The sequence below is a fragment of the Mixophyes fleayi genome, chromosome 3 (genome assembly GCF_038048845.1).
Source record: "Mixophyes fleayi isolate aMixFle1 chromosome 3, aMixFle1.hap1, whole genome shotgun sequence".
Taxonomy (NCBI): domain Eukaryota; kingdom Metazoa; phylum Chordata; class Amphibia; order Anura; family Limnodynastidae; genus Mixophyes; species Mixophyes fleayi.
Window position 1 is genome coordinate 24,211,857 of NC_134404.1, and position 21,269 is coordinate 24,233,125.

The following is a 21,269-nucleotide window of genomic DNA, read 5'->3' on the forward strand; positions in this document are numbered from 1 at the left end:
AAAGCCTATTCACTGCGTAACGCTCTCACCAATGCAGTGACTCGTTCTCACCCTGCTTGTCACACTGAGGGAGATTCAGATACATGAGCTTCAAGCACAAATGTGTTTGAACCCAAAACAAATCTGCATATATAGATACATATGTATATATCATTATGTATAAGAAGGGCAGGGGTTGACTGGCAAATTTTAGCCGGGGGGGGGGGGGGGGGGGGACACTTTCCTCTCCTGAACCTTGCATGCAAAACTTTTTCCTGGTTCGCCAAACACACAACTTTCACGTGAGGGCTGAAGGGGCGCACAAATTTTTCTGTGCGAGGTTTTCACTTTGCCCGTGGTTTGTGGAGATTCAGGCGGCTTTCTTCTGCTAAACTGATAATAGGGTATATAATATATATATAATTAGATTACCGTATATACTCGAGTATAAGTCGACCCGAATATAAGCCGAGGCACCTAATTTTACCACAAAAACCTGGAAAAATTTATTGACTCGAGTATAAGCCTAGGGTGGGAAATGCAGCAGCTACTGGTAAATTTCAAAATAAAAATAGATACCAATAAAATTACATTAATTAAAAATAAAACATATAGGCTAATTAATATATTGTATCGGTGCATAGATGGATCATAAAATGAACAAGCACAAATATCTGCGCTGACAATGAGTGCACCCCATCAACATAGAATGATCCGTTGTATAAATAAAAACAATTTATTGATAAAATATATTATGACAATAACAGAGCTATCACTGGCCAGTAAAACAATAAAAAGCTGCAGAATACGACTAGATATAAGTCACATGGATAATAAACGTTACAAATCTGAAGCCACAAAAAATTGAAACTAGTCATAAACACGGGTTGTTGTGAATGACAGCAATAGTCCTGCAAACACTCCAATAGACATAATCCAGAGTAAAAGATATTACCGATGTGGCCACACAAAAAACATTTAGCTGATATGTTCCTTAAATGCTGATGATGATGTTAGCTCCGGAGCTGATTGCAAATTGATTCTTCAAATACAAGTATGATAAGTGTAAACAGAATATTACCGTCAGTCCCCAGATATGAGAGCTGGAAGGTGAATGTCCCGTTATCCATATGCCGCGGCTTCATCATTCAGACCTGGTTGAAATAATCATTTCCACGTAACGGTCTGCGTGAACATGGATCAAACAAAAAAAAAAAGCGGTGAAGTTCCACTAGTCCCAGACGTTGCACAGAGGCTGTAATCCGTATGGTCTCACTCAGCATGGCGTGCGTTCCACAGTGGAACGCATGTGACGATATCCGGAAGTGGGCGTCTAATCAGATGTTATTGGTTGGTTCTTTTCATTGTGGTCCTGGAGCTTCACTCGAGTATAAGCCGAGGGGGGGCTTTTCCAGCACAAAAAATGTGCTGAAAAACTCGGCTTATACTCGAGTATATACGGTATATAAATAATAATATGTTACAGTAGAACCTTCTATTATGGTAAACTTTTAGGACTTTATCTCCTATTGCTTTGATACATTTTTTCGCTTGTGATACCTTTTTTGGGCTTCCTATTCATATGATAGCGAGTCCCGTAGCAGTCACATGATCTGCATACCTGACAACATTCTCAGAAATTTGGGACATATTAGACCATGCCCTCGATTTACCCATTTCCTGCACACCCTTTAGTTTGCTGAAATGCAAGGTTGTCCCTAAAAATTTGGCAAATATGAGTCTACAATAAAAACTGAGGGCTGAATTAAGCACAAGGGAATTTAAAATCTGAGGTTGTGTTCATTAGCTAAAGTCCCGTCTCTAACAGGAGCTAACAGGTGATGGGGATACTCACAATTATGTCTCTGGAGAGGGCCAAAGATTAGTTAATAAAAGTGAGGGTCGGAGTAGGAATCAGCTGCTAGGATCCACAACATTGCCGGCCCTCCCTCCCTGCTCTGGATTGAATCTTCAGCACCTTGTGTTGGATTTGTGATTTTCTATTTTTGTGCTATTTAGTTTTTCTCGGTTCCTGGCCTGGTATGGCATTCTTATTTTTTGGAGGTCATGGATAATAGTTTTTTTGTTGTTGTTGCCGGAAAACACAGTGCAGTCCGCAGCCAATAATTGGTGGCCGCACATTAATGTGGTGGGCATTCTGAACTTGTTTCCCTTCAAAGAGTCGGCTACAGTTTCGGTGTAAGTGCCGCCCTTGTGGGTCGCCTTGTGATTGCGCTCCTTTCAGCCCAGAGGTGTTTTGCGGGTCCTGTATTCCCTTGGATAACTGATCGTTGGTGAAGGTTGATAAATGCACCTGGGTGAAATTATTACCCACGTTGTGTGATATTTAAAGGGGAAGATGATCCGAGTTAGGATATCCGGTTTTGGGCCTTGCCGCACCGCCTGCTGTTTTCTCCTCCACCATACAGTTTTTGGTAACAAAATAAACTCCTTTATTTTGCCACAATTACGTCTGGTGTCAATTATTTTAAATAAGTTAAGAGGGTAAGAGAGGTTATGTAAGATAGGAACATCGAACGTTAAGCATTTTATGACAAAATATCACCTTTCAGGCGCCAGTGTTAAAATGTTATAACAAATTAAGCCATAACCATGGAAAATATCTGGTGCTTTAACTAGCAAGGAAAGCTTAGCAATTTATATGTCATCCCCAACATGTCTATACGTTTCTCTTATCAGCCCTAAATTCTTGTGACACATCCTGTTTGGCAGCGAGCAGCAGACAGACTTGTGGGCAATCACTGGTCTACGGAACAGTTCTCCTTCAAGCAGTAATATTAAGAAACTTTACAAACTCCTTTACTGTACGTTTTGAGTCTGGCAGAGGTTTGGTCTGCCTCCGCACATATGGACTGAGCAATTATTTGATTGTTTGATACGAACTACTTGACTCCTCACCTGGGGCTTCCCACATATTATCTCAATTAGATATATTAAGAAATTGGATTGCCCTGGTGGAGCGTGTTTTAGATCCGCTGCCAACGCTCATGCTGTTCTCGTTATTGTTTTGTTACAGAAACGACCTTTCTCCTTTTGCGCTTTGATTCCAATGTTGATTGTTTATTTTCACAGTTCAGATGTAATTATATGTCGTACACTTTTATTTCCCAGATACGGGTTGCTGAAATTTAATTTTTACATAAATAGAAGCAAAATACATTTGGACAATTCCATAAATTATAAATGTGTCATTAACTAGGATTATCTAACTTTCTTTCATTAAAATCATTATGCTGGACACTACAACTTACTTGAATAACTCATGTTATTTCAAATAGGACTTCCGCCTGAAATTGGCTATTGAAAGCTTAGCAACATGCTGCTGCCGCTTGACAGATAGATTGTGGTTAACTAGCTTCCCTTAGCAATATTTGCAACTATGGAAATAAACTATAGATTGCAGTTCCAAGCTATGTGTCCAATGGTAGCAGCAGGCTATGTCTGAGTTTTCAACATATGTTTTGAGGCACAAGTACTGTTTCAAGGATCAGGATATTTTTCAGTATGTTATAGTAGTCCGACTGATTATTTTAATTAGGAAGCATGATTTTTGAGGGGAGTTATCCTTTAACTTATCTCTGAGAGTCCTAACTACAGGGGCTTAACAGGGTTTTGGGCCATTGAATGTACATACAGTATAGAAGTGACAGGGAGGTGACAGTCTCTTATTATTTTCTATTTGACACATCAGGGAGATTAGGTCCAAACAAAAAAGTGAAAAAGAAATTGATCGCTTGAAGAACAAGAATGGGAGACACTGAACCAGCAGGCCAAGTCATTGTTCGTGTCTGTGAGGCCCACCGGACGTGACCATCCTTCATTGTCACATACTCCACTCAGTCATCTTGATTGATTGTGAGCACAGACGAGATCACCTGTAGTAAAGACCAGGCCTCAGGACTAGAGTATTGCATTAACTTATAGAGCAGTGCTCACAACAGACCCGATTCATCAAGGCACGCAATCTGAGCGCAACATGCGCTCCTTTAAAAACAAACATAAATCAGCTCTGCGCGTTCTTCAATTCAATAGATAATGGATCTGAAGATACGTTCACTGATGAATGCGGGGGTAGGTCTGCTGCGCTCTACTACACAGAAGCTGCAGGATACGTCAATATACATGTAGATTATAAATTAGCAAAGGAACGCATAGAAAAAAAATTAATTGTTAATAATAAAGGCATTAGTGATAACACAGTAAAAAAAAAAGTGTTTTTATTTTTTTTTCACTTATGAAATACATTTATTAGGATGATCTTAATGTCTACTGAACATAAAATACATTTTACAGTTGCTCCTGATTGCAAACACATGTTATAGCATGCATACACAACTGTCATTACTAGTAATCAGTACTTAGACTAGACCTGTAGCTGGAGCAAGCTGAATCAGGATCAAAGTCTTTGGGGAACACATATGAAAATTGGTGCACTTGTTACCATGTCCCATGGTGATATGACTATAACCTAATTGTGATGTGGCCACACCGCCATTGGGCTGTGACCACACCCCCGTGGTGCTGTGACCACACCCCCTCTCCCCGATCTATTGGAAGCATTCCGTTTCTGTGTTTATCCAGCACACTCAAAATAATAACCTCATAGTTACCAACATTCCAAAATCATTTCCAGTTTCAGCAGATCTTGGTGAACTACAATCACAATTATGACATGTTTATTGAATTTCACCCTTTAATAAATATTGATATAAGTCTACAGAATTATAGTAGGCAGTGACAATTGCTTCCAATATACAGAATAAGATTCATTTTGCAAATAGAGGCGGCCAATATTGAAAAATTGGGACAAATCTTTGAATCCTGGGACTGTCTGGAAATCGGGGGAAGTTGGCAGCCACGGCATCATGCTTCCAGACGTTGAATGGTTAACCCTGTATCTTGCTCACATTTTCCCTTTTATCTCCTTGCATTGTTGCAGCTCACCTCTCCAGATATTTTATTTATAACCACAGGGTAACAGTTTGTAAACCGAACATCAATCAATGCTAAAATATAATGTGATTTTACAACAACATTAACAGCGATGATAAATATATCAGTTTGTTACCGTGAATCGCAGTCACAAGACGATGACTTTTCTGGCTCTTGGGTGCAAAGTCAAACTAAACAATAGGCACCAAGAGGCTTGTCACAACAATTGCTCCTTTGAAACACACCTAGGGGCAGAAATCTCTATGATTTAGAGGGTGCGTTATGGAGGTGACGTAGAACATACATTCTCAACTTCTATATGGATGGTTTTGAATCCCTCTCTTTAGTCCTCTTTTCATAAAGACAGCAAATATCTGATGCCTTTGCCCCCTCTCCTCAATATCTTGTATGCGTGTTTCAAGGAGCTACTTAATCAAACAAGTTGGGCGAACAAACTTGATTTCCTCTAGTGGCACATTACCCACATTAACTCCTTTAGAAAAGGAATCATGAAAAATAATTGTGTTGTTTCATTAGCATGTCCGGCGTAATTATGATTTTAAATAATTACAACGTATATAACTGACCATTTTGGAGAAACCAGCAGCATGAGATCTCCTCTACCAGACCCTTGGCTACTCATGACAACGCTTGTTATCTCCGAGGGGGCTACAGAAAAAACAAGAGTAACCCCATGATCCTGCTTTACAAGAGACAGTCAGCTCAGTCTCTGAAATATGACAGGTTCTTCCATGTCACTCCGGTGCTGGTGGTGGTTCCGATAAATAATTGGGAACCTCAGGGATGGAAACTATGATACCCTTCTAGGGTAACTGTTTATCGGGGATTGGTCAGGAAAACCACTGCACAATGGTTCATAACCACCAATACAATCAGCCTGGGATGATTTTATGAAGGTTAAGGCTCTCACAACATGGGGCTCCACCTTATCATAGAGTTCAACCTCATCATGGGATTCCACCTCATCATGGGGTTCCACCTTATCATAGAGTTCAACCTCATCATTGGATTCCACCTCATCATGGGGTTCCACCTTATCATGGGGTTCAACCTCATCATGGGGTTCAACCTCATCATGGGGTTCCACCTCATCATGGGGTTCCACCTTATCATGGAGTTCAACCTCATCATGGGGTTCCACCTCATCATGGGGTTCCACCTTATCATGGGGTTCAACCTTATCATGGGGTTCCACCTTATAATGGGGTTCCACCTTATCATGGGGTTCAACCTCATCATGGGGTTCCACCTTATCATGGGGTTCCACCTTATAATGGGGTTCCACCTTATCATGGGGTTCAACCTCATCATGGGGTTCCACCTTATCATGGGGTTCAACCTTATAATGGGGTTCCACCTTATCATGGGGTTCAACCTCATCATGGGGTTCCACCTTATCATGGGGTTCCACCTTATAATGGGGTTCCACCTTATCATGGGGTTCAACCTCATCATGGGGTTCAACCTCATCATGGGGTTCCACCTTATCATGGGGTTCAACCTAATCATGGGGTTCCACCTTATCGTGGGGTTCCACCTTATCATGGGGTTTCATCTTATCATGGGGTCCAACCTCATCATGGTAATCAGACACTGGACTGTCTGTAGGGTACTGGTTTCCGTTAGAAGAGGGGCAAACAAAGAGGCACCCAAATAATCACAAGGAGCCGAAGCACTGAAAAGCACATTGACTACTCCAAGCTACCTGGTGGCTAGGTGAAGAAGGTAAAAGACCACAAAGGGGGCAACTATGTCCCTACAGGAATCCCTGTGTTATATGCAAGAGATCCATAAAACCCCTGTCTTTTATACAATGGAGTAAAAATCATCAATCAAGATCATAAAACACGTGCATTAGTGAATCACTTTCTTGTTTCAAAGGTTGTCTACTCTATCTTCTTCTTCCACTGACCTTGGGATTGGGTTTGTTGTATGTCGATGCAAAGTAAGCGGTGGTCAAGATTTCAAAGTATTTCTCTTTGAACAAAATGTTTAGCAAAGATAATCCATCAACACTTGGAACATACATATAAAAGTCTGCTCGATTCATTTTCTAATCAGGGAGGGATGTGAACTGGGTTGCGCATTGGAGCCGCCACTGACCAATGACATCTCAAATCAGCAAAACGTGCGTGAGTTTGTGTCAAGATGGTTAAGACCCATTAAGTAATGTCCAAATCTTGCACTTTCTAATGCATGTACTTCGGCAGGGCAAAAATACACCTATGCAATTCATTCCATGAAACATGATATACTTAAAATAAAGGAAGTTCCAATCAGAGAATGGGAAAGCTAAAATATTAGTATGCAGTACTACGTGACAACAGCAATGTGCACAACCTATCTAATATATATATAAGCCTAGCGGCATGTGTTAGTGTGTGTGTGTGTGTGGAAAAAACTATTTTCTCAGAAAGTGCTCATCCAATTGATGTGAAATTTGGTATACTGACATTATTTGACAAAAAAATGATAATAGTGAAGTCAGTTAACTTCTATCATCCCCCATTCCCCCCGTGGGAGGGTTAGTAAAGGCTTGAATTACCAGTTGAGGGCTCAAACTCTTGACCGTGTGGGTATTTATTTACCAGAGCCTGTGTTTGGTCATGGACAATTGTATGTCGCATTTTCACGAGTACGGAGAAGCAGTGATGTGAAAGTGCAGGTTATGAATACTGCCCTTCAAGGAAGACTGATTGAGCACAGCGATAAGGTGTTTAGCAGAAACGTTGTGTATCGAGAGGTTTTAGAAAAGTAAGACGATGAAGATTAAGGATGTGGCGATGAAGATGAAGGATGAGGTGATGGAGAAGAATGATGAGGTGGTGACATGTGGACAAAACCACGTTAAAAAAGGGCGCTTACGTCGGGAAGTAACTCTCTTCCCCTGAGGAGGCCTGGCCTAGCCCCAAATGCATGACAAGAACCTTTTTAACACCTTAAGTAGCTTGATTTGACTAGAATGCATGAGTATCATGCACGGGTTAACTTGTACTCTATAATTTACAAGTGTGCAAACTCTAAAAGTAAGTACAATAGGACCAATGTAGACACACAGTGTGTGTCAAGTGTCTACAGATGGCTAATGGGTTTCAATATGTCAATTTATATTTATCTTTAAAATAAATATTTCTTAACATTAAAAAATATGTTACTTTTATTTATGCTTCATCTCTCTCATTATCTTGCATGCATATGTAGTATTGGTGGAGCAAATAATTTTAGTCAAATGGTGAAACCCAAAATCTTCCAGACTGCGGAGGGTTCCCCAAATGGAGCATTCCTTCATAGTTACACTGGAGGAGAAAGGTGGAATCAACGAAAAGAGTATATGCCAGAAATGATTCTTGTATTGTACAAACAGCACTGTGTAATACTTTGCTTCGTTAAATGAAGCTTTATTAAATAAAATAGCATTCCCAGATAACATTACAGAGAAGGGCAGGATAGACTATTTGCTCTGGGTCTCCAAAGAATGTCTTAGTGCCCCACCAAGCAGTCTCTGGTACTTCTGGAGGTCAGCCCAAGCCTGTCTTGATAGGTACTATAGCTGTCCTGCTTCCCTTATTAATTAGGTTGGTGGGTTAGCCAATGATGAATATTTAATCATGACATTCTCACCGGGCATTCCAGCATATGCCACTAACCGAGGCTGGTATTTTCTCTGACAGCCAAATGTAATTATCTGAAAGATTGAACTCTTCATTATTTCCACTAATTTATTGAACTCTTAAAATTAATGAACCTTTAGTCTTTTTAAATGTGCTTGATTATCATGGGAACACGGGGGAAAGAATTACACATTTCTCAAAAAAAAGATTGATGGCTTGGAATAATTATGCAAAATATTTTATCCGAGAAAGTCAGGGCAATCGTCAGGGTGGTGCGTAAAGTGATGAGCGCCAAATATTGACATCCCATCGTGGAACCGTGGATCACACTCGTTCATTGTCATCAGGGCCCTCTTAAGAACATCTTGGGCCCCTGGGCACAGCAGTGCACCGGGGCCCCTATATATACAAAAAAAAAGAAAAAGATTATATATATGGGCCCTGCAGCCCAGGGGGGCCCGTCGGAGGCAGCAAAAAACAAAAAACCTGGGGAAAAAAAAAAGACAATACTTACCTTGCGGTCAGCTGGCGATCCGGCTCCCTCCATGGTCTCCTCCTCCGTCGTGCTCCGCAATGGATGTCGGATGGGCGTGATGACATCACGCCCGACATGCACTGCGAAATCTTCTTTTTAACTAACATGGCACATTTGCCTTAATAGAATTGGAAGAAAACTGCAGTGTCACTTTACATTCCTCCCAATTTTAGCAGGACTGACCCAATGGACCTCGAGAGTCTTATTGAAAGGAGGGCTTTACAAGGAATTTGAGTATGGTTGGGCTGATCTGGGCCCATATTGGGTAGATCAGTGCTTATTTTGTCCCGTTTCTGCTCAAATTCTTTGCTTTGAAGTAAAGAGGTAAAAAGTTCATGGATACTCCCAAAAAATACTTGTGGGGAAAAAAGCGAATCCTCTATTAAAGAGAAACTTTTACCAGGTGGAGGAGATTATTCAATTAATTATCTAACTATAGATGCTTAATGCAAACATTAACCGAGTAGAGTGTTTGTTAAGAAGCATGCTGCATGCCCAATATGCTAATTATTATTAATATAATTATGATGCCCTTCTATACTATGTCATTGCTCCTTACCGGTCAGTGGGATGACAGAGGAGAGACTTAACACTGGCCAGAGCATGATTAGCATATCCCATGTGAGCCAGCCATGAGCCATTCCAACTGCTCTCAGATGCTCCTCTGGGTAACTGGAACGAATGAGTGACATATTTTCTTTTTGCATTAAATTTTCACGTCTATATAGTTTATGAAATAACCTCACGTTAATTGCTAATGTTTTTAGCCTATATTGTATTGCTTATTTTTTAAATAACTTAATGTACAAATGATAAACTACATGTTGGTGACATGGGTGATTGTGTGATCACGTTTTGGTTAACAAGGGATGATGGTAGCTTCTCTAATACTAGTGAAAGTTTTCAGGGAGGCCAGTTCCTCCCAAGTTTTTGTTGCTGATGTCTACACAGGTACTATTGTAGGGTAAAGCATCTAAACTCTAGATTTACAGAAGCACAGATATGTCATTTTACCCCAGTGTATGATCTGAATTATGGAATCATTTTTGAGTATTAAACTTTATATAACTCCAACATATTATGCAGCACTATACACAAAATGTTTACTCATTCACCACAGTCCCTGCGCCGGTGGAACTTACAGTCTAAACTCAACGCAAACACACACTGACTATAACGCACCAGTATATTTTTGGGACCGGGGAAGGAAACACAAGGAGAGCATACCAACTTCACACACATAGTGCCCTGCTCGGAACGACTCCAGCGCTGAGACAGTAATACCAGTCACGGTGCCAACATGGTGTCTGGCATTACTCATATGTTAACCTTTTTCCAGGCACCTATGGGTAATTCATACCTCCAAACCCTCCCGATTTAGGCTGGATAGTTCCTATTTGAGGGCTCTGCCCGGCTATCCCAACTGAGACAGCTTTGTCCCGCGGGTGGGATATTTGAGAGGTATGTCTCATTCACGGCTGGTCTGCAAGGCAGCACTCTTGTAGCGTACACGTCACTGATATCTCTAGTCTGCATTGAAATAATAGGCTGAATATTGATTCTGTCCACAACATGGCGTGATCCACTGTGTTTAGGGGACATAGGCACTTTAACACACTCTACTAATTTAAAGATTGGTGTAGTTTAATGTAGTTATAACTCATTATATCTCTATATCTCCATTAAAAATATTTCCCCACTGCACCTTAATCTTTAAGGTGATATTTTCTGGACACTGTCAACATCATCCTCATTTCTGAAATTATCCAAAGCATAAATATTCTTGTATTCTAAGACAAATCATTCTCAAACATTACTATGACTATACAAAATGGGCGATTGTCCAAAGATTACTTAGCGAATGTCCCCTCAACTTTCACAGAGTGACTATCCAACCAAGGTGGACACCTCTAACAAGGTACCAAGGCCATGGGCACCTTGATGTGGATACATACGCTCAGACAAATAGTAAAAGTAAATAAACAAGTGTTTATTTGGACATAAAGCTGTTTGCCATCAAGCTAAAATAACATATATGATACTTTAACTGATCTCACATTACCCACACTCGAATACAGATACAGACAAGGCTTTAACTGTGGCCACGGCACACTAATTCATATGATGACTCCACAGAGGTCTACTAGCAAATTGGCAGTGGTCAAGCCCAGTGTCTGACTGCTTTGTGTAGGCCCACAACAGCAAGCGAAACCTTGCACAACTGTCAGCTAGAACCATAATCTACTGAGCCTGGCTGATGGTCCCAAGAAATAACACCTTGTAAAGAGAGGATTCAATAACGATCAGTAAATAGGGCTAACAGTGAGATTAACCCTTGAGTGGAAAATGGCCCTTTTCCTACCCCATATCGCTGGAAGTTCCCTGCCTGCCATGCACCATTCAGTCCAACTACTGAGCAATAGAAAGAAACAGGGATAACCTTTTTAAACACGTGCAGTGGAAAGGAAGCTGAACGTTGCAGTACCCACATGTCCATTAAGAACTCATTGGGCGATAGTCCCTGTATTGCTATCTGGCTGAGTGGAGGTACTGGACGGGTTAACCTTTATCTGCAAAGGCTCAGCCTCTACCTTTCACCAGATCTACTCAATCAACATTATGTTACACCATGAGCCCGTCTCGCCTTGTCTGAACAGGCTTCATTAGATTTGATAGACTTCTAAAATAATTTTATTTGACATTCGATGTGTACTAAGATCTGCAAATTATTATATGTTGAGTCAGGTCTTTGATGCTGATCACCATTTCTAGAGACATCAGTTTTTCAAAATGTATTAAAGAAAGCATTGCAAGAGCAGCCTGTGCAAATTATCTGCAGATGGTCTGAAGCCTTAAAAAATGTATTTCAAAAGCTGTATTATTGAAAGGCGTAGAGATAATCAGATACTTATTTCTAAGGTGCACTTGACTAGGGTCAGAGAACCTTTTGTTATCAATCTTCATGTCCTGATCATACATTTCCAGTTTTGAAGTGGGTGGAGATAAGAAAACCTGTAGCCAGTAAGATCATGTAATGGTCACAGCAAGCAGGAGAGGAATGAGCTGTGACCTGTTCATTTGTGTGATTATATTAGTCATGACAGGGCTGCATGTGACAAGGGCAGTGACATGATGTGAGGAGGGGAATGGAGGCAGCAGGAAGCCACAGACTGAGAGTTATATAGTGGAAGGAGCAGGGTCCTCCAGCAGCACAGAGTATGTCAGGAGACGAGTGATGTGTTAGTGAGGACAGGGCTGCATGTGACAGGGGCAGTGACATGATGTGAGGAGGGGAATGGAGGCAGCAGGAAGCCACATACTGAGAGTTATATAGTGGAAGGAGCAAGGTCCCCCAGCAGCACAGAGTATATCAGGAGATGAGTGATGTGTTAGTGAGGACAGGGCTGCATGTGACAGGGGCAGTGACATGATGTGAGGTGAATGGAGGCAGCAGGAAGCCACAGACTGAGAGTTATATAGTGGAAGGAGCAGGGTCCCCAGCAGCACAGAGTATATCAGGCAATGAGTGATGTGTTAGTGAGGACAGGGCTGCATGTGACAGGAGCCGCATAATGGTGTGAGATATTGGAACGAGCAGGGTGCCCAACAGTGCAGAGCAGTGATGTGTGGCTTCTGTTACACTGATGTGGTGTCTCTGTATTACATCCAGCCAGTTCTTGCTATTATCTCTAGCTGCTGTATAATCTATGATTGTTTTTGTCCCAGTTGCAGGTGAAGGCCAAGTAAGAGTGACACTTACAGCAGAACGGGGGACCGCACCACCAACACCAGGTACCTAATTATCATTTACCTTGGGATAGACATAAACTCATTTCAGGGGTGCCTTTATGCATTTCCCTAGTCCCCAAAAGTAGAGTACCTATTGGCGGGACACAGAGCATGTGGTACCACAAAGTTCACAAAGCCTTAAGTAATTAGGTTACAAGGGATTCCATAACAGGCAAGAGGGTAAAAGTATTATTTTGGGGCAGGGATCTAAAAAGCAGTATACATGAACTGCAGCACAAAGAGGATTTCACCTTCACTTTAATCTGTACACACCGGTCTACAACCTTTACTAAATGCTAAAGGACATTTTGAATTAAGTCTAGACATCGTGCTCCCACTGACGACACGTTACCGCAGCATCGCGGATTTCCGTGCGCACCCTATAGGGTTGCGAAGGGAAATCTGCAATGTTGCGGTACAGAACTGCTACTTTACACGCTCAGCCGCATGTATCAGCAGTGTCTAGACTTGAATATACTCCTAATTGTTTCATGTTTCTGGCTTGGCTCTGTGCTTGTTAGCCTTGTGTTTATATCATAAGGAGATGCTATTATTTTTTTGCTGCCTCAGGCTGCAACACACAGCTGTCCTTTAGATACTACTGTATAGAATAGAACAGTGGGATTTGTTTTCTGGTCTCTGCTGTGGAGTAGAACGAGCTGAGCGGCTGATCACATCGGGACCTGTTAGTGCGGTCAGCAGATGCCTGCACAGACCACCTAACTGCGGCCATCTACTTTTATCCCATTCTCCATCCTCTCGATCAATTTGGTCCACTCGTGTCCGATATTGGACCAATCTGACAAGACTGGCACATGTGGTCAGCTTAAAAATAATAGTATGTTTTTTTAATGCATTTGTCACCCCCATTGTACTAATGCAATCTGCAAACAGTGACAATAAAAGACATTATTTGTTTTCCAGGATAGTACATGATGGTTCTATTTATCATAGGTAGAAAAGTCTATCTTCTAGTTCTAGTAACAATCTTTTCCTTTTCTTTTTTTTTTACAAAAATGTACTTTGAATCTGCTACTGGAAACTCAACACCAGGGGATAGATTTACTAAACTGTGGGTTTGGAAAAGTGAAGATGTTGCCTATAGTAACCAATCAGATTCTAACTTTTCTTTATTTAGTGCTTTCTACAAAATTACAGCTAGAATCTGATTGGTTGCTATAGGCAACATCTTGTGTCATCAGGGAGCGGAACATCACTGAACGCCGCTCAACTGCCCCTTTTAATAATAAAAATTCTCTATGGCTGCAAGGTGCAGAGATAGAAAATCTCTTTTATTCCTTTTTTTTGTTAGATGGACCCCTAAGTGTTTTTCTGGAAGGTCACAGAGCATGATTTGGTGCCTAGGTGCTGCAGGATTACTAATGCTCTCTAGAATCAGTTGTGTACTTTTTTTAAAAAAAAAATCACAAGTTAAAAGCAATTGGTAATAGAATCCTCTGTACACTAAACATTGTAGGATACAGCTGTTTCATATTCATCCCCAAATATCTCCAACCATCTTGTTTTTAATTCATGTTTCCCAGCTCCCACCTCTCAGCCTCGTCCAGTTTCCAAGTGGTCTTCTCCGGAGTCTTGGGCAGGAGTTGGCGACGACTGGGGTGGATACAACTCAAAGATACCGCAGGCGGGAGATAATGTAATTATCTTACCCAGTAAGTACATCTAAAACAAGAGTTATACAAGAACCAAACCTCTGTAAGCATTTCCTGGGGCTTGCTGACTCTATATTATGACTACGTCTTCTTGCTGTGGTCGTGCAGCTTGTTGGCCGTTTACAAGCCACCCAGTCTTCACTGTAATCCTCCTTTGAATTTCAGTTTCCTTGTCTGCATTACGTTATCTCTCTCAGATGTAGGACACTTTTCCAGCTTGGAAATGAACAGTAAATGTGGAGGGTATGAATCATATAGTTAGCAAAATAGTTGGCAAATCACTGAAATTTCCTTCTGGCACTAGAGGAACAAATGAGAAAAAAGGGTTTTATCTGATCTGTTTAGTGATCTGAGAAAATAGGGAATTTATATTTAGTAACTGTGTTTCCATAGACAAGACAAGGTAAGGATGTAAAACAGTGTCAATGCCCCCTACAAATAATATCTGCTAATATATTCAGTTCCATCATGCCACCAGCTACGGTTCCATCATTCCACCACCTACGGTTCCATCATTCCACCAGCAACGGTTCCATCATGCCACCACCTACGGTTCCATCATTCCACCACCTACGGTTCCATTATGCCACCAGCTACGGTTCCATCATGCCACCAGCTACGGTTCCATCATTCCAGCACCTACGGTTCCATCATGCCACCACCTACGGTTCCATCATTCCACCACCTACGGTTCCATCATGCCACCACCTACGGTTCCATCATTCTACCACCTACGGTTCCATTATGCCACCACCTATGGTTCCATCATTCCACCCTACAGCTTGGTGGTTTGTTGGGCCAATTCTGAGGCATAACATTCTGATTTATTCTACTGTTCATATGCAGTAATTTAACGTTTGAGTTTACAGTTTGTTTAAGGTGCACTTATGTCTGGGGAGGTAGACTTGAGGCATGCAAGTGCAACCAAAGTAATTTCGTGCACAACTATGTGTGGCACGGGTCCTGGAATTACGGTTTATTCTGAGAAGGCCGAAGCTCCAGATATCCACATGTGTATTCCATGGGTTTGCAGTGGAAAAAAAAAATAGAAAAAGCAGGAACATTTACAAAGTTTTAGCTTATTCCACAGAGAAATCTTTAAATGGGTCGGACAAAAAATTACACTTTTTAGAAGTAGTTAGAAATAATTAGATGTCAAGCAGGTGACTCTCTTTCATTTTAGAACTGAACTCATCTGTGGTGAGTAGCAGGTGCCTGAGATATAAAATTACTCATTAAACGATCTTAGAGAAAATAACTAATTCTCCTGTTTTGTACTGCAATGAGCATGGAGAAAAGAAAGAAAGCCAGAAAATTGTCTGAGGGTGTCATACAGAAGATTGTAGCCAAGCATGGACAATCTCAAGGCTACAACTCAATCTCCAGAGACCTGGATGTTTCCACTCCAACCATACGGAATGTTTTTAGGAAGCTTAAGGCCCATGGCACTTTAGTCAACCTCTCTAGATGTTGCCGAAAGAGAAAACCTGATCAAAGATTGTAGTGTAGGATTGTCCCAATCCAATAGTGTGGAGAACGCATCTCGGTCAACTGTTGAACAGATTCAAGCTGACACAATATACAACGGTTTCAACTTACACTATTCGTTGCATCTTAATGAAAGTGGGTTAAATGGTAGACGGTCCAGGAGGGCCCCATGGTTGAGAGAGACATAAGAAAGCCTGATTGGAGTTTGCCAAAAATTAACCTGAAAAGTCAAATTCTTGATGAGGCCAAATTAGAGTTTTTTTTGTAAAGCAGATCATCCCTATGTTTGCAGAATGCAAATGAAGCTTTCAAAGAAAAGAACACCTTACCTACAACCAAACATGGAGGAGGTTCAGTGATGTTTTGGAGTTACTGTGCTGCATCTGGCACTGGGTGTCTTGGAGATATCCAGGCCACTTTGGAGCGCAATGTTGAACCCGGAAAAAGAATGCTGAGTCTCCGTCAAAGATCATGGGTCTTCCAGCAGGACAATGACTCCAAAACACTTTAAAAAGCACCTATAAAGGGTTCAAGACAAGATGCTGGGCTGTTCTGAAGTTGCCAGCAATGGGTCTGGATATAAATCTCATAGATCACATGTGGAGACATCCGAGGACGGAGTAAGCAGAATTCACCCTTTAAATCTGAGAGAACTGGAGCAGTTGGTACAAGAAGAATGGAGCAAACTGCCAGCTGAGAGGTGCAGGAAGCTCATCCATGGCTATAGGAAGCGGGTGACCAATCTGTGCTACCAATTATTAAGTCTAGGTTGTCATTCATTTTGTCAATGCCATTCCTTTTCATTTTTGGATTTAAAAGGTTGTACAGTATTATACAGTATATAGTATAACGTTCACAATAAAAAACAAAGATTCTGTACTGTTCTTAATTTTAACTTATGTTAAGAGGAAATTGAATAAATATTTTTGGCACCCTTCTACATGCTGATGAAGATCACCAGCAGGGAGCAGAACACAGCAAAGCTGGACCCCACACCCAAATTTGTAGGAGGGCTGGATAATCTCACTCCAGACTCCCAGGCCTCTTCTCCGTTCTTAGAAGAGTTCCAAGGATGTGAGTGTGGCGCATGCGCAGGGAAGCCACAGCTGGAGCGTCCCATGCGTATGCGCTGGACCGGGGCATTGCTCAGGAGATGCCCTACCCTGCTCTGGTCTTCTGAGAATGCTCGGGTCTGGTGAACGGACAATGAAACCAATCAGTACATGCACCTGCTGAGAAGATGACCCCACTCTGATCTTATGAGTAGAGGCCTCAGGATGGTGACCTGGAATTGCCAGGCTTCCCACCCCTTCCCCACTGATCATTAGCTTCTGTATTTTCTATAAAAAGAGTTGAATAAATAAGAAATAAAAAAACTAACCACCACCTCCCTTAAAAAAAACAAAAATGCCTCCGATTGGCTAGTTGTGTATACTGTAGATCCCTTGTGAGTTATGAATGAACTACACATAGCGACCAGATAGCCTCATAAAATGTAATAATTTAATCACTCAGTAACCTCACAATAGCACTACTTATAGGACCACTAAACCAGGCACTGGCTGGGTAGGAAGGTATTTGTTCCCCGGGCAGATCCAACCTTGAGTTGAGTCGTCACTGGGCTATCCACATTGTTTTCCTTTAAAATGTTCCTAGTAAGCAGCTGATTTATGTCTCGCTTCCCCATCACCCTAGGCTAAAATTTGCCAGCCAGCAAACCCAAAACCCTAAACCCCAAAACTCCAATTCTGATATATAACCTATGACACTAAAATATATTATTCTGTGCAGTCCTAACATTCCACTGCAGAACAAATCTAACCATGGAAACTGTCATTGCAATCCACATCATTGCACCTGTATGATTAGAGGTGTGAGATAATTATACAATGTCGGCAGTTAGATAATTCAGATTTCAGAGTTACCCTTTAAATCAGAACATTCCAGTGCTGACCATTCTTCTGACACCTGATTATAGAGTATGTGACACCCATCCCAATGGCATGTTGGGGCCTGCGTCATTCATAGCAGTAACACCAGGGGGATAAACCTCGCTCATTCTTAGCTTGTAGATCTACATACTTTATTTTGTTAGTTGTTATCATCAGCACATATTTCTTCTTCTTAATTTTTTTTTTTAAAGACAGCACATTGGCCCAGTGATTAGCACTGTTGCCTCACAGTACTGGTGTCTTGTGTTAAATTCTGACCAGGGTCCTATCTGTGTGGAGTTTGTATGTTCTCCCCGTGTTTGAATGGATTTCCTTTAGGTTCTCTGTTTTCCTCCAACAGTCCGGACACATACTGGTTGGTTAACTGGTTCCCTAGAGTGTAAGCTCCTTTGGGGCAGAGACTGATGTGAATGATTTCATATTCTCTTTAAATTGATTGCTAATATGTAGGCACTATATAAATAACTGTAAATAATATATCAGCAAAGAAGAAAGGATAGAGAGACAAAGGAGATGAGGTTGTAAGTAGATCTATTTTTAGTTTAAGAGGGAAACTGTAAAACGTAGTTGACTAAATTTCCACTTTTTAGATCATAATATGGAATTCAGTTAATAAAAATGTATGTAAATATTTAATATATTAATATAGAGCTGGCCAAAGTTTCCCATGCCAACACCATATTGTGGATAGATTAATGGACACAAGAGGTCTAACTGAATGATAAGGAGGTCGGCAAAGACTACAAGGGCTAGATTTACTAAACTGGGGGTTTGAAAAAGGTGGAGATGTTGCCTATAGCAACCAATCATATTTTAGCTATAATTTATTTTCTACATCCTACAAAATGACAGCTAGAATCTGATTGGTTGCTATAGGCGACATCTCCACTTTTTCAAACCCCTTGTTTAGTAAATATACCCCCAGATGTGTAAATGAGATGTGCAGAAATCGCTTCTCGGCCATTTGTCTAAGACCAGGTGTAGAGGACAATGAATGCAGTGAGGCGCCCTGTAGGTGGCGGGCAATCACCTGATCCTTTAGCCAAGAGGTCAGCTACCTGAAGCCAGTGGTGCTTTGTGCCCCTAAAGCTGAGCTGGAATTACCTGAAATTGCACATGGTGGTGTGGGAGATCCTCTCCTCAAGTCACATGAGGCTCCCTCTTTTGGGGGGGAGCTGAAGAACCAGGTACCCTAGAGAAGTTTTGGCCTATCTCATGGAGCCTTGGCGTGAAGGTGGGCATAAAGACTGTTGCTCCCCTCCCCCCCCCCCAAGGGCAGGGGGCAGAACGGGACCCTCTTCCTTTAGAGAAGAGTTTGAAGTCCCCAGCACTGGCTTTTAGCACAGCACTGAGAGTTTGAAAGCACCGCCCCTTGGGCTTCAAGAAAAAAAGGTGTGTAAAAGAGGAGGTGCTAGTTCATGGAGGGGGGGGCTAGGGAGCCAAAGGTACTGTGTCTGCAGGCTTCAGTGACATTAATTCAGCCATGCACGCAGGGACAAAAGCAGGATTTGTAGAGGGGGGTTTGCGTGACCAGTATGCATGGGGGCGTGGCTATAATATTAGACAGTGTTTGGCTGCTATTCAATTCTTCCTATCCCCATAATATACATGGGCAATGCTGCGTGGACTACTATTAGGTGCACGCAGCTCTCCCTTTTCAAGCAGAGCCGTGTGAAGCGGGAGCAGGGTCCAGCCACCTCAATTATACAGTTGGCGGGGGGTTTCCAGGCACTTGAAACCCTCCCTCGGTTTGCTTATGGCACATGCCACTAACACAAGATTCAATTTGACAATTTCCTATTCCTTATCTTAGTTAATTTGGATTCTGATATGGTCATTAATATCTAATCACACTGATTGTTATGACTATAAAAATAACCACATTATTTTCAGTTTATATAATTACCAAGGGAACAATCCATTGTTTGACACACTGTGCAAAAATGAATTATGAACACACCTCCTAATCTTTGTAATTCTAAAACAATACGGACAAATCTCTTTTCAGCCACTTTACCCTAAGACATTTATATGAAGTTCCTCATTGGGCATCAACTAAACAGTGCCCTCTGCAGTTAGTGAAAGTGATCAACGATTATTTTAAATGGGAGGATCAAATATTAAATCATAAATGGCAATATGCAATTCTGTTTAATCTAAAACCTAACACGTGTGCCCTGTACCAACATTAAAATATTTATTAAAATAACTTAGCAAGTGATACTGAAAGTGTAAGTAGCATAATAGACTAAAGATCTGAGTTTGTAATAAAGTTTATGTACTTTTTTTTTGTTTTTTTTCCTCCCTCCATCAGTGGAACCTATAAACTTCTGTTTTCATAAACTCTCCCTTATCACTGACATTCAACCGGAAATCTCCCTCTGTGTTCCCCAGCTGCCATCCAAACACAGATAATGAAAAATATTATTACTGAAGCTTCCTAAAACCTCAAATTGAAGAGATGTATTTCCAGATTTTCAATATGACACATTTCTGACACGAGACATATCGGCTGGAATGAAAATATGTTCTAATTCTGAGCGAAAGGAATGTTGTTTTGAAGGGTATAGATATGATATCACGTAGCCTGAGGACATTCTGCTTCTTTTTTTTTTTTTTTTTTGTGTGTTGGAATTCACTCTGTTATTCATTTTGCGTTTTTCTTTGAACTTTCTCTGTTTGAAGAGATGAATGCCAAAGTACTGTATCTTACATAATAGTTCTTCTGTTAGACCTGATTTCCATTGAATGGCAGGCTATGATGTTTTATATAGAAATAGGGCTGATCAAAGGCATTTGATGTCAGTGTCGCAGTCATTAGTCAGTTTTCAAACTTAGCATCCGTCGTGTACCTGCGAATAATCATATTAAAAGAGGATTCCGTCGGCCGACTTTTAAGGTGCTTGTAATATTTTTTTTATTTTTTTTTGGCCTCTGTGCATTATTTTTTTCCCTTGTGGGTTGTCGTAAACTTCAGTCGTGATTTTGTTCCTAGTTTTGTCTGCACATTTTTGATTTGTCTGCACATATTTGTTCTATTCTTGATTTATTTGTATTTTTTAATGGCAGCCAATTAGAGAGTGTCATCTCAGCTTGTGTCGTACATGGCAAGACGACGGTTGTACAAGGAGTGTGTCAGGAATCTGTTTGTATCTGTGGGTAAATAAGTGACAGCTGAATTCTAACAGGATAAGGAGGAAGGGATTTGTACAAAGTCTGTTTATATTTGTCTAATACACATCATTCTAATCTAATGTAGGGTTAAAGG

General features: G+C 41.1%; 2 protein-coding genes across 2 annotated transcripts in view; both read left to right on the top strand.

Annotated features, from left to right (window-relative positions):
* LOC142143086 (fibrocystin-like) overlaps positions 1 to 15,376 on the top strand; it is a 38,357-nt gene extending 22,981 nt beyond the window's left edge. Inside the window, exons 5-8 of the mRNA XM_075200801.1 lie at positions 12,826 to 12,891; positions 14,433 to 14,561; positions 14,759 to 14,804; positions 15,040 to 15,376. Coding sequence (XP_075056902.1) covers positions 12,826 to 12,891; positions 14,433 to 14,561; positions 14,759 to 14,804; positions 15,040 to 15,376 — 578 coding nt within the window. The remainder of the gene's footprint in view (positions 1 to 12,825; positions 12,892 to 14,432; positions 14,562 to 14,758; positions 14,805 to 15,039) is intronic.
* Positions 15,377 to 16,588: 1,212 nt separating this feature from the next.
* LOC142143087 (fibrocystin-like) overlaps positions 16,589 to 21,269 on the top strand; it is a 164,239-nt gene continuing 159,558 nt past the window's right edge. The window contains exons 1-2 of the mRNA XM_075200802.1: positions 16,589 to 16,783; positions 17,003 to 17,123. Of these exons, the coding sequence (XP_075056903.1) occupies positions 16,589 to 16,783; positions 17,003 to 17,123 (316 nt within the window). The remainder of the gene's footprint in view (positions 16,784 to 17,002; positions 17,124 to 21,269) is intronic.